The sequence below is a fragment of the Spodoptera frugiperda genome, chromosome 11 (assembly GCF_023101765.2).
Source record: "Spodoptera frugiperda isolate SF20-4 chromosome 11, AGI-APGP_CSIRO_Sfru_2.0, whole genome shotgun sequence".
Lineage (NCBI taxonomy): Eukaryota > Metazoa > Arthropoda > Insecta > Lepidoptera > Noctuidae > Spodoptera > Spodoptera frugiperda.
The window spans coordinates 477,780-502,970 of record NC_064222.1 but is presented as its reverse complement, the minus strand read 5'-3'; the positions used below and the strand labels follow the sequence as shown (position 1 = coordinate 502,970).

Here is a 25,191-nt window from a genome sequence, read left to right as displayed (position 1 = left end):
AAAACTAAGTGATTGCTTAATCGATTTCTTGAAAGTTGTAGCATTTACATTTTGATGATATTTGAGAGCTTGAATGGCATTATGAAAGTGCTGAAGGAATGCAACATCAACATAATGACGCGCCACCGAGAGTTGCCGCGTAACGTCACGCCGGCTCCGCGGCGTGAGTCAGCAGAACGCGAAGTGAATAAGTGTCCATCCAGATGCCATTAGCGGCACAGCAACACGACCCTATTTACCCTTTACCTTCAAACATCTTAGATACAAAGACTCATCTCAATCCCCTACATAAAGCGATATTAGGCGCTTAAGCCTGTTATTATTAGCCCCTTGGAGAACCACGGACACGACGCAGGCAAGCCAGAACGTTATGTCTACCGGCTGTTTGAACATCGGAAGTTAGTTGAAATTAAATACTTAGAAAACACAAAATTTTAAAAGACAAATTGTTGCTAGCCTATAAAAAGTACAATAACTGATTTTGCTGTAAGTACGCTATAACAACTACTTTTAATATTTTTTCTTTTACACATTTTCACTTTTAACTTTTACACATTAAGATAATTTTCCAAAAAAATTAAATTAATAAAATTGTCAATGACAATCAGTTAATACATGTGAGTACTTAGATTCTGTTAGACAAGTGTCCCGCAGCGTCGTATGCGCTGCGAGGAGAGGTCAGGCTGAGTGTATCCTCCGTGTGGTCCTTCTGCAGTGCGCGGCGAATACTCCACCTTGAGCATTAATCAAGGGGCATCACGGGAGTTATATGAGGGTGCCAGGGTGCCAGGGTGCCAGGGTGCCACATTGACAAGGGTGAACACTACCGAACACCGCGCGCTAATTGAACCGAAACTATTAATTGCGATGATGCCGGCTTTTTGTTTATCTTCGTGTTACTACAGCACTCCGTGTTCTGCGCCGAGATGGAAATTATCTACAAGTAAACAGGTGATTTATTGGCAAATTTGGTTAATCTAAACCTATGATTGCTTTTCCTGCCTCTATTATGAATTTATTAGGCAATCTATTATTAACTCATGTAGTACGGAAGCACAAGTATTAGATTGTAGGTACTTTATCCAATCATCAAACAAATTAGCAGATATGTATGTATGTGGGACGTAGACGTAGGATTTGAAAGATGAAAGTAATCCAATGAAACAAACATGTTTCTCGATTCTTCGGCCGAAATCCGGACTGAGCTCAAACTTGCAAATGCGATGGCGTGAGGAAATTCGGCTTAAAGAGCAATACTTGCATAAATAACGAGCGGGTGCCGGGCGGCAGCCGGCGCGCATGGGACCGCGGTGTCTACCAGACCACTACACCACTACACCACTACACTCACACATCATACAGAATTATTTACACTTGACGTCATTTACATAAATCATTCACCACCGCCAACGTGCATCGACGGTATACCGAGTTAGTGTAACGTTTAGATTTCAATGTGAGAATAATCGTATCTATGTAATCAGTTCACACATACTGCTACACAAGGAGTTATTAACTAAATAAGTTGGTAGTTTTTAGTAGTGTCCGAAACTAGTGTTGAATAATTCATGTATCAATAGACTTTACAAGAACACGAGTGTTGTAAACATTTCAAAGAAACTAGGTTCCGTAATGACATTATGTTTACCTCGGCTACCAGGAGCACAAAGGCCGCGAGGAGTCAAATAAAAATATAATCCCCAAGTTTACGTAAGGGATCCCCTCGTAGCCTTTATTCGCAATTTCCAAGGTTTATACGCTAGGAAGATGCTTGTAAAATCTGTATTTTTGTGCGATACGTTCGCAATCACCTCGACAAACAGTCCCGGGTGTTTTTTTAGCGACGGACAAATTGAGCGGAGGGGAGTTGCTGATAAGTTTAAACAGTTCAATTTATGAATACCAAGTGATGACTACGTGCGCTGCTGGTCGCGCCAGCCGACAATACACGGCACGCCATCATTTGTAGATTTCTTCAAAGAAAAAGTGCTGTAAGTTTATGAGCACAATGTTGTTTAGTTGTTTAGTATGCGGCGTACAGTGCGGCTCCGAACGAGCCGCGCCGTAATTTGATTCACTTTAAAACAGTTTGAAACTCGTCAACTGGAGGTTATAAATTTAAAGAAGAAAGGGTTCGTTCCCGAAGTAATTTGTGAAAGAATGTTGCGGGAAAGAACATTTCGAGATAAAAAGAGTATTTTGGAGGTTTTATTCGACTTTACGAATGAAACTTGGATTGTTTTGTTTAATATCGTTTTGTGTGTGGGTGTATTTTATTTGAATGTTGCAGAGGACAACAAAGTAAATATGAAGGTACTTAGTAATGTTTAATGCATAAAGTAAATACAAATAGCAGCTTACTAAAACATTTCGCTTACCACAAAGTGAGTGGACATTTTTATAATTGGCGTTTAAATTAGTCCCGCCACTAGCAGTGCAGCGGTGCCTGCACTCGAAATATTATGCAGATAAACGAACGTCCTCGATACGTTGCAATTAGGATTTTGCCAATTTTTGCAGCTTTAAAAATGTAGTTTTAGATCGGCACAAATTGCTGGCGCTATCAAACGGAATTTTATATGGCGGATTAGTTGTGATAGGCCGCCATATTGGGCGGCGTGTAACGGTCCAATCCCAAATTACGAGATTCGAATTCCGAACGGCTGGAATTCAAACAATCACGTTCCGTTGTTATTTTGATGTAAATTATTTGTTGTATCAGATCGGCGGCGGGCGGCGGACGGATTGTAAATCAAAGTGTGATGTAGCGTTTAGTTTGCGGCCGAGATTACAAACTAAAGGGCTATATTCATAGCTAGATACGAAAGAGTAACAAATCAAAGAGGTACTCGCTGCACTACTACCCGGCCGCCAGTACCGGGCCTGCGTATACCTGGAGGCCATTTATGTGAGTGGCTACTCTGAATGTCAATATTAATTCAGCAACACTTTGCAAACTCGAGTACTTGTACTACCCTTCAAAGGAAGTCTCCATCACGAAAGTCTAATCAAAACTTAAAGACAATATCAATTTAGTTGAGCAAACACCTTCAGTTTAGCCTTCAACTATGGCCGGCGGAACAAACAACTAGTGAATTAGCAAGTTGGTGAATTTACCTTAATTATGCATTACCGGGCCGGCGGCGGCGCGGGGACGGCGCGGGGACGGTGCGGCTACCTGCGCAAACGTCACGGCTTTAGGCCGTATTACTTGTTTGCTTTGCACCCGATGTATGCGTTAATGTATAATATACCGATCATGGCCAATGTCCCGACGTGTGGCGCCACCTCCAGGTAATTGTGTTACTGCGTAGTTATCACGATCCGATGAACCTGCACGACACAGCTACGGTGGCATACATAGACAGAGTACACAGTTAATGCCAATGACATTACACCAGCTACTGCAGGTAGTTCATTCTGTAAATATTTCAAAGATTTTACCCGCAAGTAATGAGAAAAACACCACAAGGTCTTAGTCGCCTGGCGAAGAATTTCCATTAGCATTTTCCCATTTTGTAAACTGGTAATTTACAAAGTGGCGTCTCCTCCCCTCCCACCCCGCCCCGCCCTCTCTCGGCACAAACGCTACAACAGCAGGCTCCGAAAACTGCATACACTGCAAGTAGGCACGATACACATTCCTAGCTAGTTGCAGTGCGGCTATGTACATCTTATCTAATTAGTTAGTATTTGTTCGCTCACGCCGCCGCCGCCGCCGCCGCTGCAGTCCGCTGGTAATTAGTTTCGAGACTCGTGTATAAAACGAAACAAAAACCTTGCACATAGATATCATTTACAATTACATTCTGTTCTCGTGATTAACTTTTATTTGTTACCGTTACTGCGGGCAGGTTAGTTGAATTGAGTACAATAACATTTTGCGACAATAATTATGGCATAGTAGATGTTGTAGTGGTGGGAGGACATTAGTGGTCACGCAGGTAGATGATGAAGCAGCGCGCACTAATGAGTGGTGGGAGGGGGGGGGGCGGCCGCAGGAGCTCGCGCTTATTAACAATTAACTAGAGGTCCCTTCAGCCGAGCCTTCATTATCGCCACACAAGCCTCTCCTCATTTTAATGAACCTACAATTGCTTTACCGTCGCCCACTTATAAATGTATAATTTTGACCAAACGCCGTAATGAGATTATGTGATAACTTCCAGAGTTAGCTTTGTGTTCCGACTGTAATTACGTCGAGGTTACTATGGCCACCTCTTTAATTAAAGCCCAGCTTATGTGCCATTATCACTGCAAGCCCCCGACCTCACATGCCACTTATATTAATCTCGTTTAGTATACACAGCATCACAGCACCCCCCACTACCCCCAGCACCACATACATTGCTAATTTTCTCCTGTTATTGTGTATTTGAATGCAATACGTGTGCAGCAATAGTTGAGCAGTCAGCCGACGTGTTCAATATTTGATCAGGCTGCATGACAAGGAGCCACGTAAAGTTGGATGCGGCAGTAACTAGTGCGGGCCCCGCCCTCCGAGGCTGTGTAAATTTATTAGCGCGTGTGATTGCTTCGAACATGCAAGTAATTTTCTGTGTTGCCCTACAACCGACTAAAGAAATACGTGAACAGAAACCGAATCCGGTTCCTTTGAGCGTTCTCTGAATATCTCCGAGATTATAGTCTTGTACTAAAGGAAAAATATGTGAATACTAAACGTTATCGTATTCAGTAAAGTGGGGAGTTTGTGTAAGACGGACGCAAATGTGTCAATTTACATTTAAAGAAATGTCCTCTTTATACTCGCAAAAGATGGAAATTTGAATTCATGTTTGACTGAATTTTAGTGCAAAATATCCCGCTGCCGAGCTGTGAAGCGCGCCTTAAACTAAGATTTATTTGTAAGAGAAGTCGGTGTTTGTATTAGTATAGAGTGTTGAATATTCGCGAGATCAGTCCGTGTGTCTGTGTGTCTGTGTGTCCGACGTGTTTGCTATGTAAATACAGCGTCGGCGTTGTATTTACTTTGCGACGCGCAATTTGTTCGAGCGGAGGCTGCGGGCTCGGACGCGGGACTAACATAACACTCCGTAATACTGCAAATCCGACAAATTACAAAAATAACAAGTAATGTACTACTCCATGTACTCACGTAACACTCACTAGTGATCCTACTATATAGTTATACTATGCTAAAGTTTGTGTGTTTATGTGTATGTTTGTTACTCGATTGACTTAAAACGGCTAAAGGGATCGAGATGCAGTTTGGAATAGGGGTAGATTATGGTCTGGAATAATACATAAGCTACTTTTTATCCCACGGGAACGCGGGCGAAGCCGTTGCCTGAAGCTCTCTAATTTTATTGATACGTAGATAATAGATAGGTAAGTACTAAGTCTATGAAATAATTATATTGTTTGAATTTTTTGGAGAAAAAGTTGCAGTTCATCATGAATAATAAAGAATATAAAGTACGTAAGTATAGTGTTCAGTAATAATGTTTATTTAACACAAACCCTAGCTTACTAATACTCACGCCACCGCCTATGTACACGACCACGATATAAGTAAAGTATAGTGAACGAGAACATCGTCTGTCCGTAAACATATCACAGCCACTCAGTGGCAGTCTCCGCTCTTAATGAGTTCTTCGATCAATTTGCTGCACTCATTCCTCTTCAGCTTGGCGGAGTGCGTGTGAGGGAGCGACGGCACGAACGCGAGCCCTCCGTGTAACCGCTTGTGTTCGCTCAAAGAGGCTGCAACCGAACAAAACAAATTAAACCTTAACAAAAGGAAGCAGACTCCAGTCTCCAACGTACTGATCTCACATGTAAACCTAGATAGCGAACTAGCTAAAAGAGCAAATAGGAAACTAAATCTTAGTATGAACATTCTAAGGTCCATTTTGGAAAAAGAGCAAGAGTATTTCTCAAGTAAGGTGTTTCCGAGACATAAACTGCAATAGAAGAGGTTTGGCTTATGAAAAGCTGACGGCTGAACATGTTTAAGGACGTGTGAAGTCTCGCCGAGTGGAACGCTGCGCCGACATATCTGAATATTGTGTTGTACATGAAACTTTCAGGAATTTACACGGAAACTTAAATTATCCAGCATTCAAAAGCACAACGTTCAAAATTCTAATGTTTGTTGTATCTTTCGGGAAGTAATGTTGTAGTGTTCGTAGTTTTGGCAGTGCGTTGTCTGTCATTCACTAACGGACGCGTCGCACGTAGATCTATATCGATATTGTTTTCATACATGGGACATGTCTGTTCTTTTACTAGTTTTATTACTGAGCAGCGCGGCAAAATTTATTGAGAGTAAAATTGTTTTAAAAGTTGTTATGACAAGTTGATCATATGTCCTGGCGTGCAGCGCTCGCTCCAATGTTATTTGATCTCTCTATCGTCCAGTTGGCAGCGAGCAATATCAGCCGGTACTTTATTCGTCAGTTTTCAATAACAGCCAGCTTTAGATATTGGCAAATATGTCGCACCAGCTGTACAATAGCATTATTTGTGTGGCTCTATGCTTAGGAGTCTCCTATCTACTCGATAGCCTCACATTGCTAAGTATATACAGTCCACAACAAGTTCCTCACTAAAGTATAACATTCAGTTGGTCATTAGTTATTCGCCCGCATCTTTGGGACAATATCTGTCAGCTGATCGTCTTATCGCCGCCGAAGGAGGCAATGTGGCGATGCGGGAGGGACCCGAGGTTCCACGTAATGTAAAAAATATTTTTAATATTATATTAAGACTTTTGGATACGTGACAAATTCTTCGTTTTTGGGAAGTGGGTTAAATACAGTAACTAGTCTCACCGTTAACAACAGCGTGTATCTGTTCCCTGGAGACGGTCGCCCCCGGCAGCAGCACCACGGCCGCCACCGGCCCGCTGTCCGACGGACACACCACGCTCTCGTGCACTCCTGGTACCGAGCAGATCACTCTCTCTACTTCTTCTGGTGCCACCTGATCACAATACATAAATCATTAAGACTTGTGTCTCTGATAGTAAAATCTGAATAAATTAACTTAATCATGAGATGTTTACATTGTATTTTCACAACTTATGTTTTTTTAATTATTTGTATTCGTTCATTCGTCTTATTTTACATCACTTAGTGCACAATTCACACTAAGCTGCCAAGTGGCCTTGATTAGAGCAGTGTTAACTGTGCGGTCAGTGGCGTGAGTGGTCAGCTGATCAGGGCCGAGCGGGTGGCGTAGTATTATATCGCCAAGTATTCAGAGGCAGTCAGGGCCGACTCCAATTAGGTCAATAACTAAGATGTTATTGTTTGAGCACTAACTACGCTGTTCCAATTGCCAGCTCCATGAATATACCTCGACCAAGTGTCTTAGATATGAAGCAGTGACAGATACATGATGATGAAGTACACTAACATGAGAGCCCATATGTTTGAAGGTGATCTTCTTCCGGACCACGTACGAGAGCCGGTCGTTCTCATCCAGGTGGAACTCGTCTCCTGTCTTGAACCAGCCGTCGGGGGTGACCGTGTCCTCGTAAGCTGCCATGTTCTTGTAGTAACCCTGTGGAAATACAATATTGTGATCATTGTTGTGCTCGAGTACCATTCAGATAACTTATTGATTATCTGAACCAAGCAGTAGTCTTCAACAGTTGACAAGTTGACTCGCTACCTTAAACACAGTGTCCCCCTTGACCCACAGCTCCCCGTTCTGGCCGCGCCCCCGCTCCGCGCCCCCGTCGTCCACGATCTGGAAAGTTCCGCACATTGTTACAATCGCTAAAAATGTCGGATAATGTCTGAAGCAATTTACTCCGAATGTTTTCTGGATAGCCTCACTTAACGGACCGTAATGAGCTGATATAACTTTTTACCCTAATTACCTACTGCTGAGATAAAAAGTTCTTAACATGCCAATAATTAGGTTGAAATTAAAATAAACACCATAATACCATCTTGTTCACACTAAACCAACCATGAACCTTTGTAAAAATGTAACATCGAATAAGGAGATGGAAGGCAGAGGCTTTTGGATGTCAATTTAGAAAATAACACTTTATTGCTGAAAATAAAATTACCTTTCCGTAGGAAACTTTATAGGTAAATCTAATTTAGGTCCTGTTTACGCCTAAACAAAGTACAAATTCAATTGACTTAAATATCCTAAGTCGAGCAGAAAGTCTATCCATTAGGTAACGACATTAGACTAAGGAATTATTCGCGCTGCTTACTTTGATTGTTCTTGTATTGCGAGGAACTTGAAATGTATCTTGTACACATTATTGGTAGAATTGGTGAACAGTTTTCCTAACGTGCGTCATACCTTGTAGTGCAAGAAGTTGAGCACCCATCCGTTGGAGTTGATGGGCGCGTCCCGGTCGGGGATGGCGATGAGGCCGTGTGTCTCGGTGATGCCGTACCCGTCGCACAGACGCGCCGTCTCTGACATTTTGGCCTAAAATGTAATGAAACATAAATAAAATTTATAATCTTAAGACAACATGAAAGTAATCTCGCCCACTCAGTGAGCTAATCTACTTCATTTTGTTCTGCGGAGATTTATGTTTTTTGTAGACTAATATTAAGTGGAGTGCTGACAGATGGCGACCAGTAGTTACATCACAGCCGCACAAAGTATTGCGAGTGTAATGGTTACTACTGAGGGGGGCTGCCGCTGGAAACTTTGCCAAATTGGTAAGATATCTGAATGCGAATCTTAATTGATTGTCTATACATTATGTTGGACGTGTATTGCTCTTCAATTGTTTTTATGGCGGTGTAACTAATTTTACCAAACCATTACATTGACAACAGTAATGGCTGCACAATATACGACGTCGTCGAAATGATTTAATATATAGGTAGGGCAATAGAAGGTATCAGGCCATTGTCGAATTATACTAAATTTCGCAGCAACATCATCCCTCCTATGTAATGCACTCACCTTCAAGTTCCCCATGAGTGTCGGAGTGGCCGGCGCTCCCAGTAGGAACATAGTCTCGAACGAGCTCAGCTGGTCCGGCCTGATGAGGGGTACCAGGGACACAGCGAACGCAGGAGCTAGATACCCCCAGGTCGGCTGGAAGTCATTTATAAATGAACACAATTATAGTATTGCAAATGTTGTACATTTATATACAGCTTGATAAGTAGGTGTTTATTTACTAATTGTGGACTATTGTGATTTTGTTAAAGGTTTCTACTTGTCTTTAAACCTCAGTACAGACAAAGTGTAATTGTATTCTATAGTCCACTCTTTATCCGCCTGCTGCAGAAGGAGTGTTGATTTGGGCCGCGTTACAAAATGGCCGCCAAGTAAATACAACAGTAAACACACAGCTGTACTAATCCCCTGTGAGGCCACGGCGTGTATCTTGTGCTGTGTTCATTTAATGACTTTGAAATAAATTACGCCAAGTTAAGACAGTTTGTATTTTTGGCACATTTTGAGCACATTTCGGGATATAACTCAACGAGGCGACCATAAAACAGATCTCGCAGCCGCTCACCGAGCCACAAGCCAGATGTAGATAACTGTCTTTTAAAAATATTTCACAAGAATTTGTGGATCCACTACTAATGTAACTCGTTATAGTAAGTAGATATAAGTATCACGGGGGAACTGGAACTAGATAGTACTGTGGATGCGGATAGATATTCAACTTTATGACAAAGCAACAGGGTCGCAAATCTATTAAGGATATTTGATAGATTAGGTGGCTAGCGCCTGAAAATATCAAAAGTACTGAGTTGTGTATACGGACCTACATAATCTGGTATGGTAGTCAAATTAATCATAAGTTACGCATGTATCAGATCAAGCGATAACTGTTATCATAATATTGGTACCTAACTAGTTGGTAGGCGTTATCATTATTTAATTAAATTGTAGGCCGCCTGCACCGGCCGGTATCTACACACGAAATATCTTATCTGGCAGGCGGAGTCACACCACACGACGAGTATGTTTGATAATTCTCATCTTATTATTGTGTGACTCTGATAGCGAGTGTGTTGTAGCTCGCAACTAATTGACATTGTATATCAAAAGATAATGTCTTTAATATTTAATTAAAACTCAAACTGCAAGAGCTGCGTCAGTAATAGTCCGGGCAACATTATTATATCCAGTGACAAGCGCCGCAGATTAACTTTTAAAAGCTTTCCAATGTACACAAAATTAATTCAGTTCATATTAATACGTTCGTGGGTTAGAAAGTATCTCGTCGCCATGCAAGCACGGCCAACGCCTGGTATCCGAACAATATTGTTGCTAAAAGGGTAATTAGCAGAAGCCGAAGTACTTGGGCCGAGTAATTACTGACTTTACATAAAACCTTAATCTTGCTTAATGTAAGGACTCGTCACGATTTAACAAATTTCCACTTTAAAAGTTTAGGAAATTGTATTGTAAATTGCTAGACGGATCTTTCAAGCATGGATAGTAATCAGAGTAAGTATTTTATAAAGCTATTAATTAGCAGCACGTTGTAGCGAGTTACTGCTGGGAGCACGCGCTTGTAATGAAATCTCAGTCTAAAGTAGTGCAGTCGCGCGAGCTAGTTCTAATAAAAACTCTCACATATTCTGAGTTTAAAGTACTCTAATATAATAAATCTAAAAAGTATGTTAGTTACCCGGTACTTCTCCATGATCTCGATGACGTGGTCAGCAGTGATTGGTTTGGGAGTCATCACGATGGGGATGTGGTAGGCGACGCTGGTGGTGGTGAACATGGTGAACGTCACCCACTGGATGGTGGTCAGGATCATCGTCCTCTTCGTTGGACTCGGAAAACTGGAGTGATATGTCCTGCAGACAAGAAATACATTCATCATGGAACTGGTACATACAAGCTATTTCCTCCGATTTTCTTATTTACCTCGTCGAAGGCAATTAAAGCATTTTATTCACTTCTTTAGGTGGTGGAACTTACCAGGGTGTCGGTAAAACTGTAGTTAGTCCACGATTTGTCAAGACCACAGCCTTGGGGAGTCCGGTGGAGCCACTGGTGGGCAGCAGCAACACGGTGTCGTCCATACCACTCTCTGGGACTCTGGTAAATGTAATATAATAAAGTTTGGGGTTATAAAGAGTATACTTTTAGTTCGTATGCCTAAATCTACTAGACCATTTGTTAAGCATTCATTTCAAGGTCTATTTAAAAGAACCCTCTAAATCTACGTGAGCGAAAATGCAGGTGGAAGCTAGCAGCTAGCTAGTTAGTGATACAACGACACCAGACATACAATATTTACCGGTAGCTGGCGATATCATCAGGCTGCTCTTTAGTGAAGTGGTCGAGGACTCCGGGCTGGTCCGCCGGCACCAGGATGGGCACCAGCTCGGGACAGGCGCGCGTCGCCTCGAGCATCGCCGGCGCGAACTCTCCGTCGTGGAACACGATGCTGGGCTCCACCAGCTTCAGGAAGTGGGTCAGCTCATCTGTAGGTACGAATAATGACATCATTATCAAGCTAAAGTCAAAACTCCCATTTTTCACTTAGATCCTAAGACAAACAAATATTTTTTCTTATCCTTTTTAAAAATATTAGTATTACATCAGCATGTTGAACACAATTAAAAACATTCGAAGAAAACTGAAATATAAACACTCACAGACTGTGGCGTTAGGCTCCATCATGAACGGTATCACTCCAGCGAACAAGAGTGCGAAGAACACGGCCACCGTCTCCTGGTGGTTCCGCATCTCCACCAAGGCGTGCTTCCCTTTCAGACCCATGGCAGTCAGCGTGCGTGCGATAGAGATGACACGCTTCAAATGTTGCTCGTTTGTTATGTCTACTCCTGTTCCGGCATTGCTCTAAATAACAAAATGTAATAAATTATAAGTTCTTTTGGACCCACAAGACGTCTGGGAAACTCACGAGCGACCTGCCAAAGGTGGAGGATTAAGACAAGGTCACTCTCAAGAGAGAGGTTTTTGTTCAGCAGTGGACTCTTTGCGGCTGATGCTGGCTAGGTACAGGCAATGTGCACTACTTCATAGTCGTCATGTACTTCGATTTATAGATAACAGCGAAGATAGGAACCAGCCGCAATATACACAAGCAATCAATAAACCAATTACAAGTTTAGAATGCCATCAGTCGTCAATTTCTTTTGAATTACAAACTGAGAAAAACCGTTCCGCAGGTAATATAAGTTTGTTATACTTTGCGAGAGAGATCGTCCTGTTCCGAGGAGTTTTTGCAAAAGGAGGAAATGTAATTGACACAGCTTCGACTGCAGTATCGGAGCTGCCGGTCCATTTATACTGGACACGAGTATATCGCGCGCTGTCCTCTTTTTATGAAAGCGTCAGTTATTTCCATTGAGCGCAGCAAACAGATGAAATTGCTCAATAACCGTGGCTACCAGGCAATTTGTAACGCTATCGCAGCGGCCTCGTGACGTCACACCTACGACATACACTCAGCCCGAATAGATTGGATTTTTTAGCTAATCGCTTCGGTTGTTAAAGCGCTGATACAAATTAAAAAAACAATGTCCTTTGTGTCATGGAAACTAACCGACGAATTTTATCGAAATATTTTTAGGCTCAAAGCTGATATTGTATATAAAATATTATTATTTTCCTGTACCTATAGTAAAAGTGGGACCCTGCCTGCCTTTGTTGCCTAACTTTGTTTACCAAATAAGTCAGGAATTTTACTTCATCAATTTTATCACAGTTTTCGAACTTCAGACACCATAACACTCCACATAGTGTAACTACAGGCGATGGATATGGAATATGTTTCACTTATGACTACTTACTCTTCATCTTTTACATAACGTTTTAATTCTTACCATGAACACTTCATCAGGTCTCTGCTTGAGACAGTGCAACAAGATCTGTGCGAGCGGGACATTGCTTCTCGCCGCAGCATCGGGTTTGATTCCCTGCTCGAGCAATATGGCGTCCAGCACCGTATCGAGGTAGAGCTGAGCAGCATTTGGTTTTCCTCTCACCACTGTGTGAGACATCTGATAAAATAAAGGAAAACTATTATCTCAATAATCAAGGAAATAGTTTACAAGTGGAGGAGTACATTATCTCGATAGTATTTGTTGCTGGAAGCCCCACTACAGCTAACACGATTACTGGGACATTCTCGACATATTCGCGCGTTATATTCCTTCGGGGAGCAAATATTACGCCCCGGAGCACTACATCTTTTGATAAGACAAAAATTGTCCCGCGGGAACTATTCTATTTGCAGGGCAAGGAACTCACGGCACATCATGTCTCATCTGCTCCGTGAATATTGTTTAAAGCAATTTCTTACACACTTTGTGTCACAACGTTTTACGTCCATACGTAGATTGTTACAATTTTGTAACATAACCATCGTACAACTGTTTACACACATTTTGTGAAACGTAATTGTTATGATAGTGTCCGCATCACTTTAAATTAAAGTTTGTCGTGAATGGACAAAAACATACGAAACATGAAAATAATATACTTAAATTAGTAAAAAGAAACATTCAACAAAACGTACATTATCTACAATTAATTATGAAGCGACACAAACACAATAATACGTAACGCGAACAACAAGACAGCACGTGTGTAGTACGCACCTTGCAGGTCGCAGCGACTGGCGACAGTATCGGAGACGCGGCGCTGCGCACTGACCGACCGCGGTTGGAAGATGTCTACTATCGACATTATTTATAGAAGTGATAGCGTGTGATAAGAAACCAAAATAGATCGATATGTTACGATAAAATACTATTTATAAATAATATTTTAGGTGTATCGTATAATTTTCCATCGCGTCATGTTTGTTATTGTTGGGGCGACGCCGGAGGCTCACGTAGTCACCCCCGCTGCATCTCCGACCGCGTCACTCCGCGCCCGCATCAGCTGCCGCTCGCAGCGCCCGGCAACAAGCTCGAACCGTGTGACTAGGAGCACTAGTGTGGAACATTGACACCATGATCATGTATTAGTTACCTCATAGGTACACTACTTTCCCTTTCCTATAGGGCTAATGTACTTTGTGCGTTTTTAATTGCCGCCATGTCGATTTTTACATAGAAGATAAGAAGGTGCTTTTTGGGTTTTAATAAAATAAATGCTATGTTTTTATTATCATATAAAAAAAACTGCAGCGAAAATTAGTCCGTGGCGAATTTTAGTCCTGTTTTACCCTAAGTATAAAAAAATCTCATTGCCATTGGGCTACTCCTGTTGGTGAACATAGTTGTGCCCAAAGGACTAACACTAATAACAGCTGACCACGGACTGGAAGACAGCGAGTGTAAGCCCTCTGCTAGGTGGACCGACGACATCATCAGAGTCGCAAGGATCCATTGGATGGACTAAACGGAAGGCCTTTGTTCAGCAGTGGAAGTCTTCCGGCTGATGATAATGGTGAAGGAGGAGCGATCCTATACATCTTACACATGATTATTGTATTCATTTACTATCGATGGTGGACACGATGGTTATAAGATTACGAAAAAAGTATTCACATCCAGGCATGTGATTTCATAGTGTATGTGTGTGAGTGTGTGTCAGGTGAAATGATAGGAATCCCTTAGTCATCACATCACATTCGTCATGAGCGACGAGTAGTGGAAAATAATGTATTTTGTAACCGGCTACAATCGGTTGTTGGTTTGAGTAATCATGCTATTATAACCAGGTGACAACAATGTATGGCCACTCACTATGTAAGTCATGTCTTCGTTTTTGACAGAAATTATATAGAACGTTAAAAATTTAACCTAATGTTAAAGATTTTGGTTATTGAAATTGGCAGGTAGACCCTTTTTTGGTTACAGCAGGAAACATTTAAAAGGGGCCTAGATTTTTTACCTCACTAAAACCCCCTGATAGACTGACTTCATGGATACATGCATTCATCAAATGACAAATCTCAAATCTCAACTGCCTGATAGAAAACCTCAACAGATTGAATGCAACATTTTACTTCACCCGCAACAATAATTAATTATCGTATCAGTGCTAGTGATGAAAATATTGTGAAATAATGGAGCGTAAGTGTAAACAAAGATTACAATCTGCGATAAGGGAACTATCCGGTTATAACCGGTTACAAGCAACCACTACGCGTAGCAACCACCTAGCCAGGTGGTAGTGAGATAACATGCAGTATGGCAATCTGTCGCTACTGTCGGCAGTCCACCATCTGGCATAAATAAAGTATATACCTAGATAATCTTTGGAAATTGCCATCAACAGACACGTAGGTACGTTAGCCAATACATAGAGGCACTGATTTCTAGAAAATGTATTAATTCGAGTAAGATTTCCTCATGTATAGTGGACGTAGGAATCCTAGGATGCCTGTGTGTAAGAATTTTCCTTCCTCGTTTGCAGTAGTTAAGGGATTCCTTAGAACTAGAGGTTTCCTTCCTCGTCAGTACGAGTATATATTATTGGTTGTAGAATGTGTTTAAAACCTGGAAATATATAACAAAGTGAGAGTAATTAGACTGGTGTGGACTATGTGACTGTAACTTAATTATGCGTTTGTGAGACCAATCTCGTTAGCACAACTCAATAAGTGATTTTATTTGATTTGTTTGTTTGTAAAGGTACCCACGACATAGTAGGATGTAGAGGGAGTAAGTCCTAGTGTGGGAATACAAAGTAAATTATCACTTTATTGCTTCATTTATGTTTTTTATTGTGTTTTTGTCGACCTGTCTGGACGTAGCCCTGTGTTCAGCAGTCGACCTCCTGTGGCTTTTTTTTGAGGGGGATATCACCCATCCTTCTCCCGCCTTGAGCAGTCGAAAGGGATTATCAGACTCATACTGACTAAAAACCACCCGTTTCTACTGTTGGTTTCCGAACTGAAGCACCGGTAACTCGCTATGTTAATCGCAAATGTTTTGTGGCTGATATTATGATGATGATGATTATGATTGAATCTGCATCGTGCTAAATGAATATTTATCTTTCTTCTATACACACAGAACACTAAAATGACAGAGCTTTCCAATAGCTACGCCTGTGTACCGCCACTGAATTCTTAAACCAGTCTACTAATGATATTTTTTGTTGGAACAACCCATTACAGCACTTTTTGCTCGTCGCAGGGATCAAACCTGAGACTAGGTACTTTAGGCAATAAAAGGGCTGATGTTATCATAAGTCTTGTGAGAAAAATAAAGGGACGTATTGGTACTTTACGCGTGGGATGTAGATTTGTTCGTGTGACAGAATTGCTGAAGGTCTGTATATTTCAGCTCCTCGGTCGTTCAATGAGTGATGTAGATGTGATCGATGATACACTCAGGTAGCACGGAGGCATAATACTTTTTTGTTTTATTTTATGTCAGTACTTTGTTTCTACCAACATACATCCATAGACCCAAGACAGTTCAGTACACTATCGTCAGAATGAAATGGACGCTATCTTTCTATGTACCTTTGCAAACACGAGTTCATAAGTCTTGCTTTCAGAACTCCAGTAATTTAGCTAAAATACTATCATTTTACACAAGAATTTGGTACTAAAACAAACTAAGATTTCTAATATCATTTCAAAATGAAATAATAGACTACTCAGTAAGTATTTTAAAGTAACGTTTAATTAATTTAGGAGATATGTTACCTATTACTCCTGCGTTATTAAGCATCGCGGTAACTTATTACTCTAATTAAAGGTCCAAAATAAATGAGACAAGTGTTCACGTAAATATATTTTAATTACGACTGACTTACACGGCGGGCGCAGCCGCCTCTACTCCCTATACCTAATGCACACACATGTAATCCTATACTGAAGTATTATCTAACGCACACATGTCCATGTTGTCCCACAATTAATATAATCATGTCTAGCAACACTGGCCGGTCTGTATGAGCCGTGTCATCAGTTGGCTACACTCACTCCTCTTCAGCTTGCCGTTGGGAGTGTGAGGGAGCGAGGGCACGAACGCGAGCCCTCCGTGTAGCCGCTTGTGTTCGCTCAGAGTAGCTGCAACATTACACGAAGAAATGTTATTATTTTTATACATTGAAAATTGGCAATAATCGACTATCCTTTTCCAAAATAATGGAGGTGTGTTTTGTAATCAGATTTCAACGAAATGCTTAGTTCCATTATTTCCCAGTTTTATCTTTGTTACACGCTCTCCTGTTCTCCTGCACCCCTGGTACCGAAGATATAACACTAGTACAGCTTACAGTTGACGGCGGAGTGTATCCTGTCCCTGGTGACGTCGGCGCCCGGCCGCAGCACCACGGCCGCCACGGGCCCGCTGTCCGAGCTGCACACCACGCTCTCCTGCACGCCTGGTACCGAGCATATCACGCGCTCCACTTCTTCTGGAGCCACCTGCCAATACAGCAACAAGTTAGTTGATGGATACAGTTCACACATACAGTTTTTGAAATCCAAAATAGGCTAGGGGGGCCTAGCATAATAACCACTCACGCAACCACTCAAAAAACGAGGGGCTCTAGTCAGTTAAAGTAATCACGACTGTTGTATTTATGATAGAAATGGCATAAAGTGGAACGTAGTAATTTAACGCGTGATAAAAATATTCTGGCAAATTCATTCATAACTTCAAAATTAAATTAAATTAATATTTGTAATTAGTTGAGATTGGCCGGCGCGCGCCACGACCACAACAATCCGGTCGGCAGCTAGTTACGACTTTAATCTATATTTGAAGCGCTCATTTTGTGTTCGGCCTTCTTTTGAAATTAACAAAATATGGTAATAAACCGTCACCAAGTAACGAGGGTCGTCCTGCTTAACATAATATAATTATTCGAGCCGCGCCGCTACATGTTAGCCCTATAGATCTCACGCCCTATATTTGCACCTTGCTGAAAGGGAATACTAAAATATCTAGGTAGGGTCAGGCAGGGCTGGCGCCGCTGACGTGTCGGCTGCCTCACAAAGGCCGCCACTAGCAACGTCTGACGTTTCCTTTATACGATGGAAATAGACCTCTCGTAAGACAGCTCGCTTTGAGGCCTCGCCCGTCGAGACGCAGCTCAGACGTGATTTCTTATTAATAAATGCTCGGCACGTGTTCCGATCGAACGCATTGTTTGTTACTGGGTACACTGATGTAATGCTAATGAGTATCTGTTTCCTAACTGGACCTCCTCACCTGGCAGCCCTTGTACTTGAAGTTGAACTTCTTCCTGACGACGTACGAGAGCCGCTCGTCCTCGTCCACATAGAACACGTCCCCCGTCCGGTACCACCCGTCGGCGGTGACCGTCTCCTCGTACGCAGCCACGTTCTTGTGGTAGCCCTGTACGTGGTAAGAGTTGGTAGTTTAGTATAATATTGAAATATTCACTGTTTAGTTATTCAATAGTCTTAATTATTTTCATAGTCACAAGAATAAAGTTTAACTGTATATTATTGTAGTTACATTTAGACATCAAAACTCGGCTATTATTCAACCGAAACTGATATATTATTACAATATTTAGCCCACCGATTGGCGTACCCTTATAACGCTGACTCCCTTGACCCACAGCTCGCCGCTCTGCCTCAGCCCCAGCTCGTGACCTTCGTCATCCACGATCTGAAAGTACCGCACGTTGACAACAATATTATATTTAACTGAATTCTCTCTACTTATCAGCAGTGTATGTCATGGGGTTACTAAATTCTAATAGTATCTAATCTAACATTCAAAATATTTAAATGCGAAAGTTGCTCTGTCTGTCTGGTTGTTGTCTTTTCACGCTTAAACTACTAAATCAATTTAGATAACAGTCACCTTCGTAGAAAAATTTGGTTCTTCTGTTGTTTTATCGTAATACATTTACTTCATAGGCTTTTTAAATCGATAAAACTGCAATATTTCACCAGTAATGGTTGCTAATCTGTGGAACTCCTTTATTGTATCAATTACGGGGATTATTACGAAATAAAAAATGCAATAAATACTGTTTTCGGATTAAAGTGACTTTACTTACTGATATATTTTTATTTCAGAGATAGCAATACCAAATCACATTGTAACTGTGGCATTCATTTGCGGTGTGATTTCGTATAATATTGATATATTTAACATATTACAACATATTGAGTTACATAATCTAGCATCGAATTATTTTAAAGTAATGAATGTAATAAATTGGAGTGCCATAAGTATATTTCAGCTTAATACGAAATAACGTAAATTACATTTTCCATTTGCTGTCGTCAAGAATATCTCGTAATACGTAAATAAGCTGAAAGTAATGGAATGTATATCATTCCAGAAACACATCTCAACTTTATTTATGAAAAGACACTTCGAGTCATAGTTTCTTTAGGTAAACGTAAATAGACTCGAGCACAACATGCTCCTCTGAAGTTTCTTAATTAATTTTCAACTCTAATATTCTGCCATTAAGTTAAAAATGTATAAACAGTGTCGCCACCAACCTTGTAGTATAGAAAGTTGAAGACCCATCCGTTGCACTTGAGCGGCGCGTCCCGGTCAGGTATGGCGATGAAGCCTTGTGTTTCTGTGGTGCCGTACCCATCGCATAGCTGGGCTGTCTTAGGGAGCTTGTCCTGGAAAATATTATTTACGACAAATTATTTTTCTTATTGCTTTGCGACATTGAATTCTATTACAAATTCAACAGAGTTGAAATTGAACTACGTACTTGTAACGCTCTCATCTGCAGCTCAGTCACAGGAGATCCGAGTAAGATGACCGTCTTCAAAGAGCTCAACTGTTCTGACGTCACAAACGGCAGTAAGGAAGCAGCAAACGCCGGAGAGAAGAATGTGAACGTCGGCTGGAATAGAGAAAAAAAAAACTAATCAAAACCCAACCAAACATATGCTATGAGGTCTAACGATGATATTATGGATGTGGATACTGTCCTAAAGCCTATTTTACAGATATTGTAATAAATACATCCATATTTTCGATTAACCTATATTAAATAAAGGTCAAAATCAAATCATCAATTATCACCAACCGGTAAACGATAACCTCACCAAACGCCAATCTCTATTTTTCAAAAATTACCATCAACATGACTACATAACAATTTCCCCAATCACAGTAGGTACATGTAGTTAACCAAAGTGGCCCAAACAGTAGGTGCGGACAATTTTCCGGCTAGTTGCCCACAGAGTGGCCGCGCGGCTACAGCAGGCGGCGGACGAAAACATCGCATGTTTGGCCACCATTATCTATACAAGGTCGTTTATAACTACCACGGTACTGTCCCATGCTAATTACATTAATTCGATGGTGTCCCCGGCGACACTGTGCTCACTGTTATTTATGGATTTTGTAATCCAAGTTATTAATTTCTGAAATTTATCGTTGTTTACTGTAGAATCACATATACGTAATAGATATTTGCTATCAAAAGTGATTTATGTGATTATATGTATGAGATCCTAATGGGAATAACAAGCAGGAAACTAGAAGTAACTCTGTCTTACGGTAGTTATGTAGAAAGTAACTACCATAGGGAATGCAACTAGAATATAGTAAGTAATGTCTATGTAGAGTAATGAGCATCAACAAAAAAATAAAGGGAACTCACTCGATATTTGCCAATCATCTCGGCGACATGTTCCGCCGTGATCTTCTTGGAGGACATGAGGATGGGAGTGTGGTACACGGTGGACGCGGTGGTGAACATGGTGAACGTCATCCACTGGATGGTGGTGAGGATCATCACGAGCCCGGTGGGGGTCGGGAACTGCGTGTGGTATGACCTGCAACCATTTCATAAAATATAAGCTATACAACTCAAGTCACAGGATGTGGAGGCCTATATTCAGGGACGTCTTGTCGCTGGTGTGATGATAATGACGATGCCAAGCGTTAACAGCCATCTAGCTACGTAAACATCATTTAATCAAAAGTGTTGAAGCTAATTATTTTGGAAGTGTGTACCATGGGGAAGGCAGCTGTGCCACCAGCCCTCGATGTGTCATGATCGTGGCTTTGGGTAGTCCAGTGGATCCACTCGTCGGTAGCAACATCACCGGGTCATCCATCGACGCTTCAGCAACCCTGGAACGAAATGTACAAATTCTAGTAGAATACAAGTTACATGATGTATCAACATAGCGAACAAGGTCTACTTGCAATCAGATACCACCTTCTTAAAGAATGACTAACTTTTCAATTTTATCTCTCGATCTGAAGTCTTTCCGTTATAGCTCTTGAATAGTTATGGGAATTAAAACGAAATACTACACTCACTGGAAACTGGCAACATCATCAGGTTGCTCTCTAGTGAAGTTGTCGATGACGCCAGGTCGGTCTGCGGGTACTAGTGTAGGCACCAGCTCGGGACAGGCGCGCGTCGCCTCGAGCATCGCCGGCGCGAACTCTCCGTCGTGGAACACGATGCTGGGCTCCACCAGCTTCAGGAAGTGGGTCAGCTCCACTGTCAAGGTAAACATTATATTGTTTGGAAACGATTTCCTCCTACTCATCCTCTACTAGAAGAGCAAATGTTTGAAACGAATGTAAGACAAGTACATTATACAAAGCATTAGCTTCACTAAAGTACTGAAAGGCATAGTATTGTTTTCCAAACCATCTTCAGATAAAAATAATAAGGGTTGGAACTCACACACAGTAGAGGTAGGCTCCACTAAGAAGGGGATCACTCCCGCGAACATGACAGCGAAGTAGATCACCGCCATCTCCTGGTGGTTCCTCATCAACATGAAAGCATACTTCCCTTTCGCACCCATTGCGGTTAGCGTGCGAGCGAGAGAGACAGCACGCTTTAGCAGCTGCTCGTTGGTAACGACTTCATCAGTGGCAGCATTGATCTGCAATATAAAAATGACTTGATACAAAACTTCAGTTTTTGTCTTGATCTCAAAAGAATTCTGATACACCACATGACCTGATATATCTCTGTTGCAGACTATGAAGAATGTTTACTATCAGAAGACATTTTAAATTTTGTTACTGTAAGTGGCATAAAAAATACATTGCAAACGCGATCCACAGGCCTTGCTTGTAAAATTCATTACGAGAAGTTGCTGATTATGCCCGATTATGGCGCATGTGTAGACAGATAAAGTTGACTGCTAATATATACACGAGTAATATATCGGTATCACTCACTGTAGGCCTACGTATCATAGTACTATAAACGCGAGATAATTTCTATAATCTCTGATAACAACTTAAACAGAAACAATTGATATCATTTTTAATTGGTCTGCGCCTATCGGACTAAATCATTCGATTTTGCAAGCCATCCAGTAATATACAAGTCAGTCAGTCAGCCAGTCAGTCAGTCAGTTACAAGTCGCTGTATAATGTGCACCTACCATAATACACCATACCATGTTGTCCAACTTACCATAAAAGTTTCTTTGGGTCTCTGCTTGAGAGAGTAGAACAGGATCTGTGATAACGTGACATTGTCCCTCAGCTCAGCGTTAGGTTTGATTCCCCGCTCGAGCAATATGGCGTCCAGCACCGTATCGAGGTAGAGCTGAGCAGCATTTGGCTTACCTCTCACCACTGTGTGAGACATCTGATATGAAAATGAAACATATAATTATAAAGCTACCTTGCTACATTTTTTATTTTCGTCTAAGTCCTAAGGATAGTTCTAGATATTTTGATGATAGCCGATAACGACTCATAATTTGCAACACGCTAGAGATTCATGGTGATAAAAAATATATTTTTTAAGACTTTGATCCGCTTAATTTAATGAATCGGGTTGGGTCTATGACGGACAACTAAAGACTGACGATATATATAAAAAAACTAGTAAACCCTCAGTAGGTATTATGTGGTAGTATCAGACATCAAGTTGTTATTTGAATGAAGGAAATCACTCATCAAAAATCTCCTCTGAACTATTACTGCGATGCATGATTGTCACACATTGTACACGACAATATTAATTGAAGCAATCATCTTGCATCACGACGCAGCCAGACGACTCGAACGTCCTTGCAAATAGCATTAATGCCAATCTATCATCAACGCAAACTTGAAAATATTTAAAACCTGTACCTAAATCTTTGCAACTAGACATGGAACACAGGATGCTTCTATCCTGGCAATGCCAGTCACGAGTACAACACTATTTCCTAGTAATTTTATTTTAAGGTTTTTATTTTTGTAGAGAATGGAACCTTTTGTTAGTAACGTTTTACAAACTAGGTACAGTTTAGTTTATTTACCCGCAAGTTTTGAAGTATCGTTCGTTATAATTGGGGTTAGCGGTGTAAACAACTAAACAATAATGATTTATGAACACAAGATATAGATCTGCCACTCAAACCACAGGCCACCACTACACCAGACAGGATCCTCCGAGGTCCCGCGATGTATCACTGCTTACCTTTGTACTGCAAGTGTTGCGCCTGCGCGGTACCGTCGCGTCGTGCCACACTGGCGCGCGCGCACTCCGTACTCCTTATTTATTGCGGTTCCATATAATCTCCGAAGCGCCGGCCACCCGGCAGGTTAATATTCCGTTTGTTACAATGATTGGTTCATTATCTTAATATGGAGTTAATTAAATGATAATTTAGTAATAACAACACTGAGTTGTGTACACACTCTGTCGCTTGCAATGTAACAGTATCTTAGTTGTGTGGAACACAGAAGTACATAATTTATTTCCTATATATTGCACTCAAATACAACGAAATAACTTCAGTGTCATTAAGTATTTGACTGCCAATAGAAAACTGTTGAAGGCAAATCCTCCGCTAACGTCAGTCACCGGTGACCACCACGGCGTTCAATATGTTACAAATAAAACACCATCAATTTTACACCACCTTAAATGGACTTTCCGCAACATTAGCCACTCGTATCTACGTGTAATGTGTTGTATTACCTAAATAAAGACATTGTCAATAAATTACCTTCAGATCACAGTGGGCTAACAGTAAATTTTAATACTATTACAACTGTACCAAAAAGAGAAATTATATTTAGGCAAATTACAGATAAAAAAATTGAGTCGTTGAACCAGAACTTACAAAATGAATTATGCGACCAAATACATGATAGTGAATACCCGTGTGAGATTTATGCCAACTTATTGTCCATTGTTAAAACACAATTTGATAAAATTTTCCCTTTAAAACGTAAAAACATTAAAAGTAAATTTGTATTTTGTGACTGGGCTACACCAGGTATTCGTATAAGTAGGGAAAAGTTATTTGAGTTATATGGTATGAGACAATTTAATAATAGTGAGGATTTTCGCAGTCATGTATCAAGGTATTCTAAAATATTTAAAACGGTTTGTAAGCATGCTAAATCTCTGTACATTAGCAGTAAAATTAGAACCGCGGATAACAAAATAAAAACTACCTGGAACATAATTAATAGCGAGACAGGTAGAAATAAACAACGTAATTCTGAATTTAATTTAAATACCGAAAATGGACGCATTTGTACAGATATAAAAGTTGCCCAGGAATTCGAAACTTTTTTTAAAAATATTCCACTTAAAACTACGGAAGCCTTGAAATCATCTCCAACACTATCTATAGATATTCTTAAAAAGAATGTCGAGAAATGCTCAATAGATTTTCGATTTCAACACACAAACCCCCAAACAGTGATAAAAGCGTTCAAAGATATTAAAGTTAAGTCAACTGAAGATCTCTGGGGAATGTCGGTTAGGGTGTGTAAGTCTTTTTTAGAGACTATAGCACCTTACTTAGCTTTAATTTTTAATAAAAGTGTAGATCAAGGAATCTTCCCAGACTTAATGAAACATAGTAAAGTTGTTCCATTGTTTAAATCCGGTGATAGTGCGGAGCCCAATAACTATAGGCCGGTTTCTATCTTACCAGTGCTCAGTAAAGTGTTTGAAAAACTGATGCTTACTCAAATGCTGCATCACTTCAACACAAACTCTATCTTTCACAATCAACAATACGGGTTCACTAAGGGACGCTGTACAACTGACGCTGGAGTAGCTCTAATTAAGCGGGTGTTCGCCTCGTGGGAAGACGCACAGGATGCTATCGGAATATTTTGTGATCTTTCGAAGGCATTTGACTGCGTTGAACACGAGACTCTATTGCTGAAGCTGGAACATTATGGTATTCGGGGTATATCACTAAATCTATTGAAGTCGTACCTTCGGGATAGGCAACTTAAAGTACAAGTAAATAAAGTAAACTCACCGGGTGCTAGCATGTCTATGGGCGTACCGCAGGGTTCAATACTAGGCCCATTCCTATTTTTGGCATATATAAACGACTTGCCCCATTTATTTCAGAATGAACCT

General features: G+C 40.9%; 3 protein-coding genes across 5 annotated transcripts in view; all 3 read right to left on the bottom strand.

Moving 5' to 3' along the window:
• Positions 1 to 25,191, bottom strand: part of LOC118274534 (homeobox protein cut) — a 231,004-nt gene that overhangs the window by 187,643 nt on the left and 18,170 nt on the right. The window lies entirely within an intron of this gene.
• Positions 5,446 to 13,694, bottom strand: LOC118274814 (uncharacterized). The gene is made up of 12 exons (XM_035592533.2): positions 13,557 to 13,694; positions 12,780 to 12,956; positions 11,586 to 11,790; positions 11,225 to 11,411; positions 10,903 to 11,022; positions 10,604 to 10,778; positions 8,911 to 9,045; positions 8,290 to 8,421; positions 7,639 to 7,716; positions 7,381 to 7,527; positions 6,795 to 6,945; positions 5,446 to 5,724 (listed from the first exon to the last, which is right to left on the bottom strand). The coding sequence occupies exons 2-12, from the start codon at positions 12,954 to 12,956 to the stop codon at positions 5,585 to 5,587; spliced, it is 1,647 nt and encodes a 548-aa protein (XP_035448426.2). The 5' UTR covers positions 13,557 to 13,694; the 3' UTR covers positions 5,446 to 5,584.
• Positions 16,643 to 23,435, bottom strand: LOC118274812 (uncharacterized). Of its 2 annotated transcripts, none has more exons than XM_035592530.2 (12): positions 23,278 to 23,435; positions 22,279 to 22,455; positions 21,532 to 21,736; positions 21,156 to 21,342; positions 20,844 to 20,963; positions 20,488 to 20,662; positions 19,588 to 19,722; positions 19,361 to 19,492; positions 18,432 to 18,509; positions 18,084 to 18,230; positions 17,143 to 17,293; positions 16,643 to 16,933 (listed from the first exon to the last, which is right to left on the bottom strand). In XM_035592530.2, the coding sequence occupies exons 2-12, from the start codon at positions 22,453 to 22,455 to the stop codon at positions 16,794 to 16,796; spliced, it is 1,647 nt and encodes a 548-aa protein (XP_035448423.2). In that variant the 5' UTR covers positions 23,278 to 23,435; the 3' UTR covers positions 16,643 to 16,793. The 2 variants fall into 2 exon arrangements, with proteins under 2 accessions (XP_035448423.2, XP_035448425.2); XM_035592532.2 differs by lacking the exon at positions 23,278 to 23,435 and adding an exon at positions 23,117 to 23,221.

Bases quoted from the DNA above. Each gene is read 5' to 3' on its own strand.
- LOC118274814 (XM_035592533.2), bottom strand. From the start codon at position 12,956: ATGTCTCACACAGTGGTGAGAGGAAAACCAAATGCTGCTCAGCTCTAC. The intron at 11,412-11,585 runs GTGAGTGTTTAT...TCGTACCTACAG, and splicing joins GGAGCCTAACGCCACAGTCT to ATGAGCTGACCCACTTCCTG. The intron at 10,779-10,902 runs GTAAGTTCCACC...TCTTGTCTGCAG, and splicing joins ACAGTTTTACCGACACCCTG to GACATATCACTCCAGTTTTC.
- LOC118274812 (XM_035592530.2), bottom strand. From the start codon at position 22,455: ATGTCTCACACAGTGGTGAGAGGTAAGCCAAATGCTGCTCAGCTCTAC. The intron at 20,964-21,155 runs GTGAGTGTAGTA...ATTTCGTTCCAG, and splicing joins GATGATGTTGCCAGTTTCCA to GGTTGCTGAAGCGTCGATGG. The intron at 18,231-18,431 runs GTACGCCAATCG...TACCACGTACAG, and splicing joins AGGGAGTCAGCGTTATAAGG to GGCTACCACAAGAACGTGGC.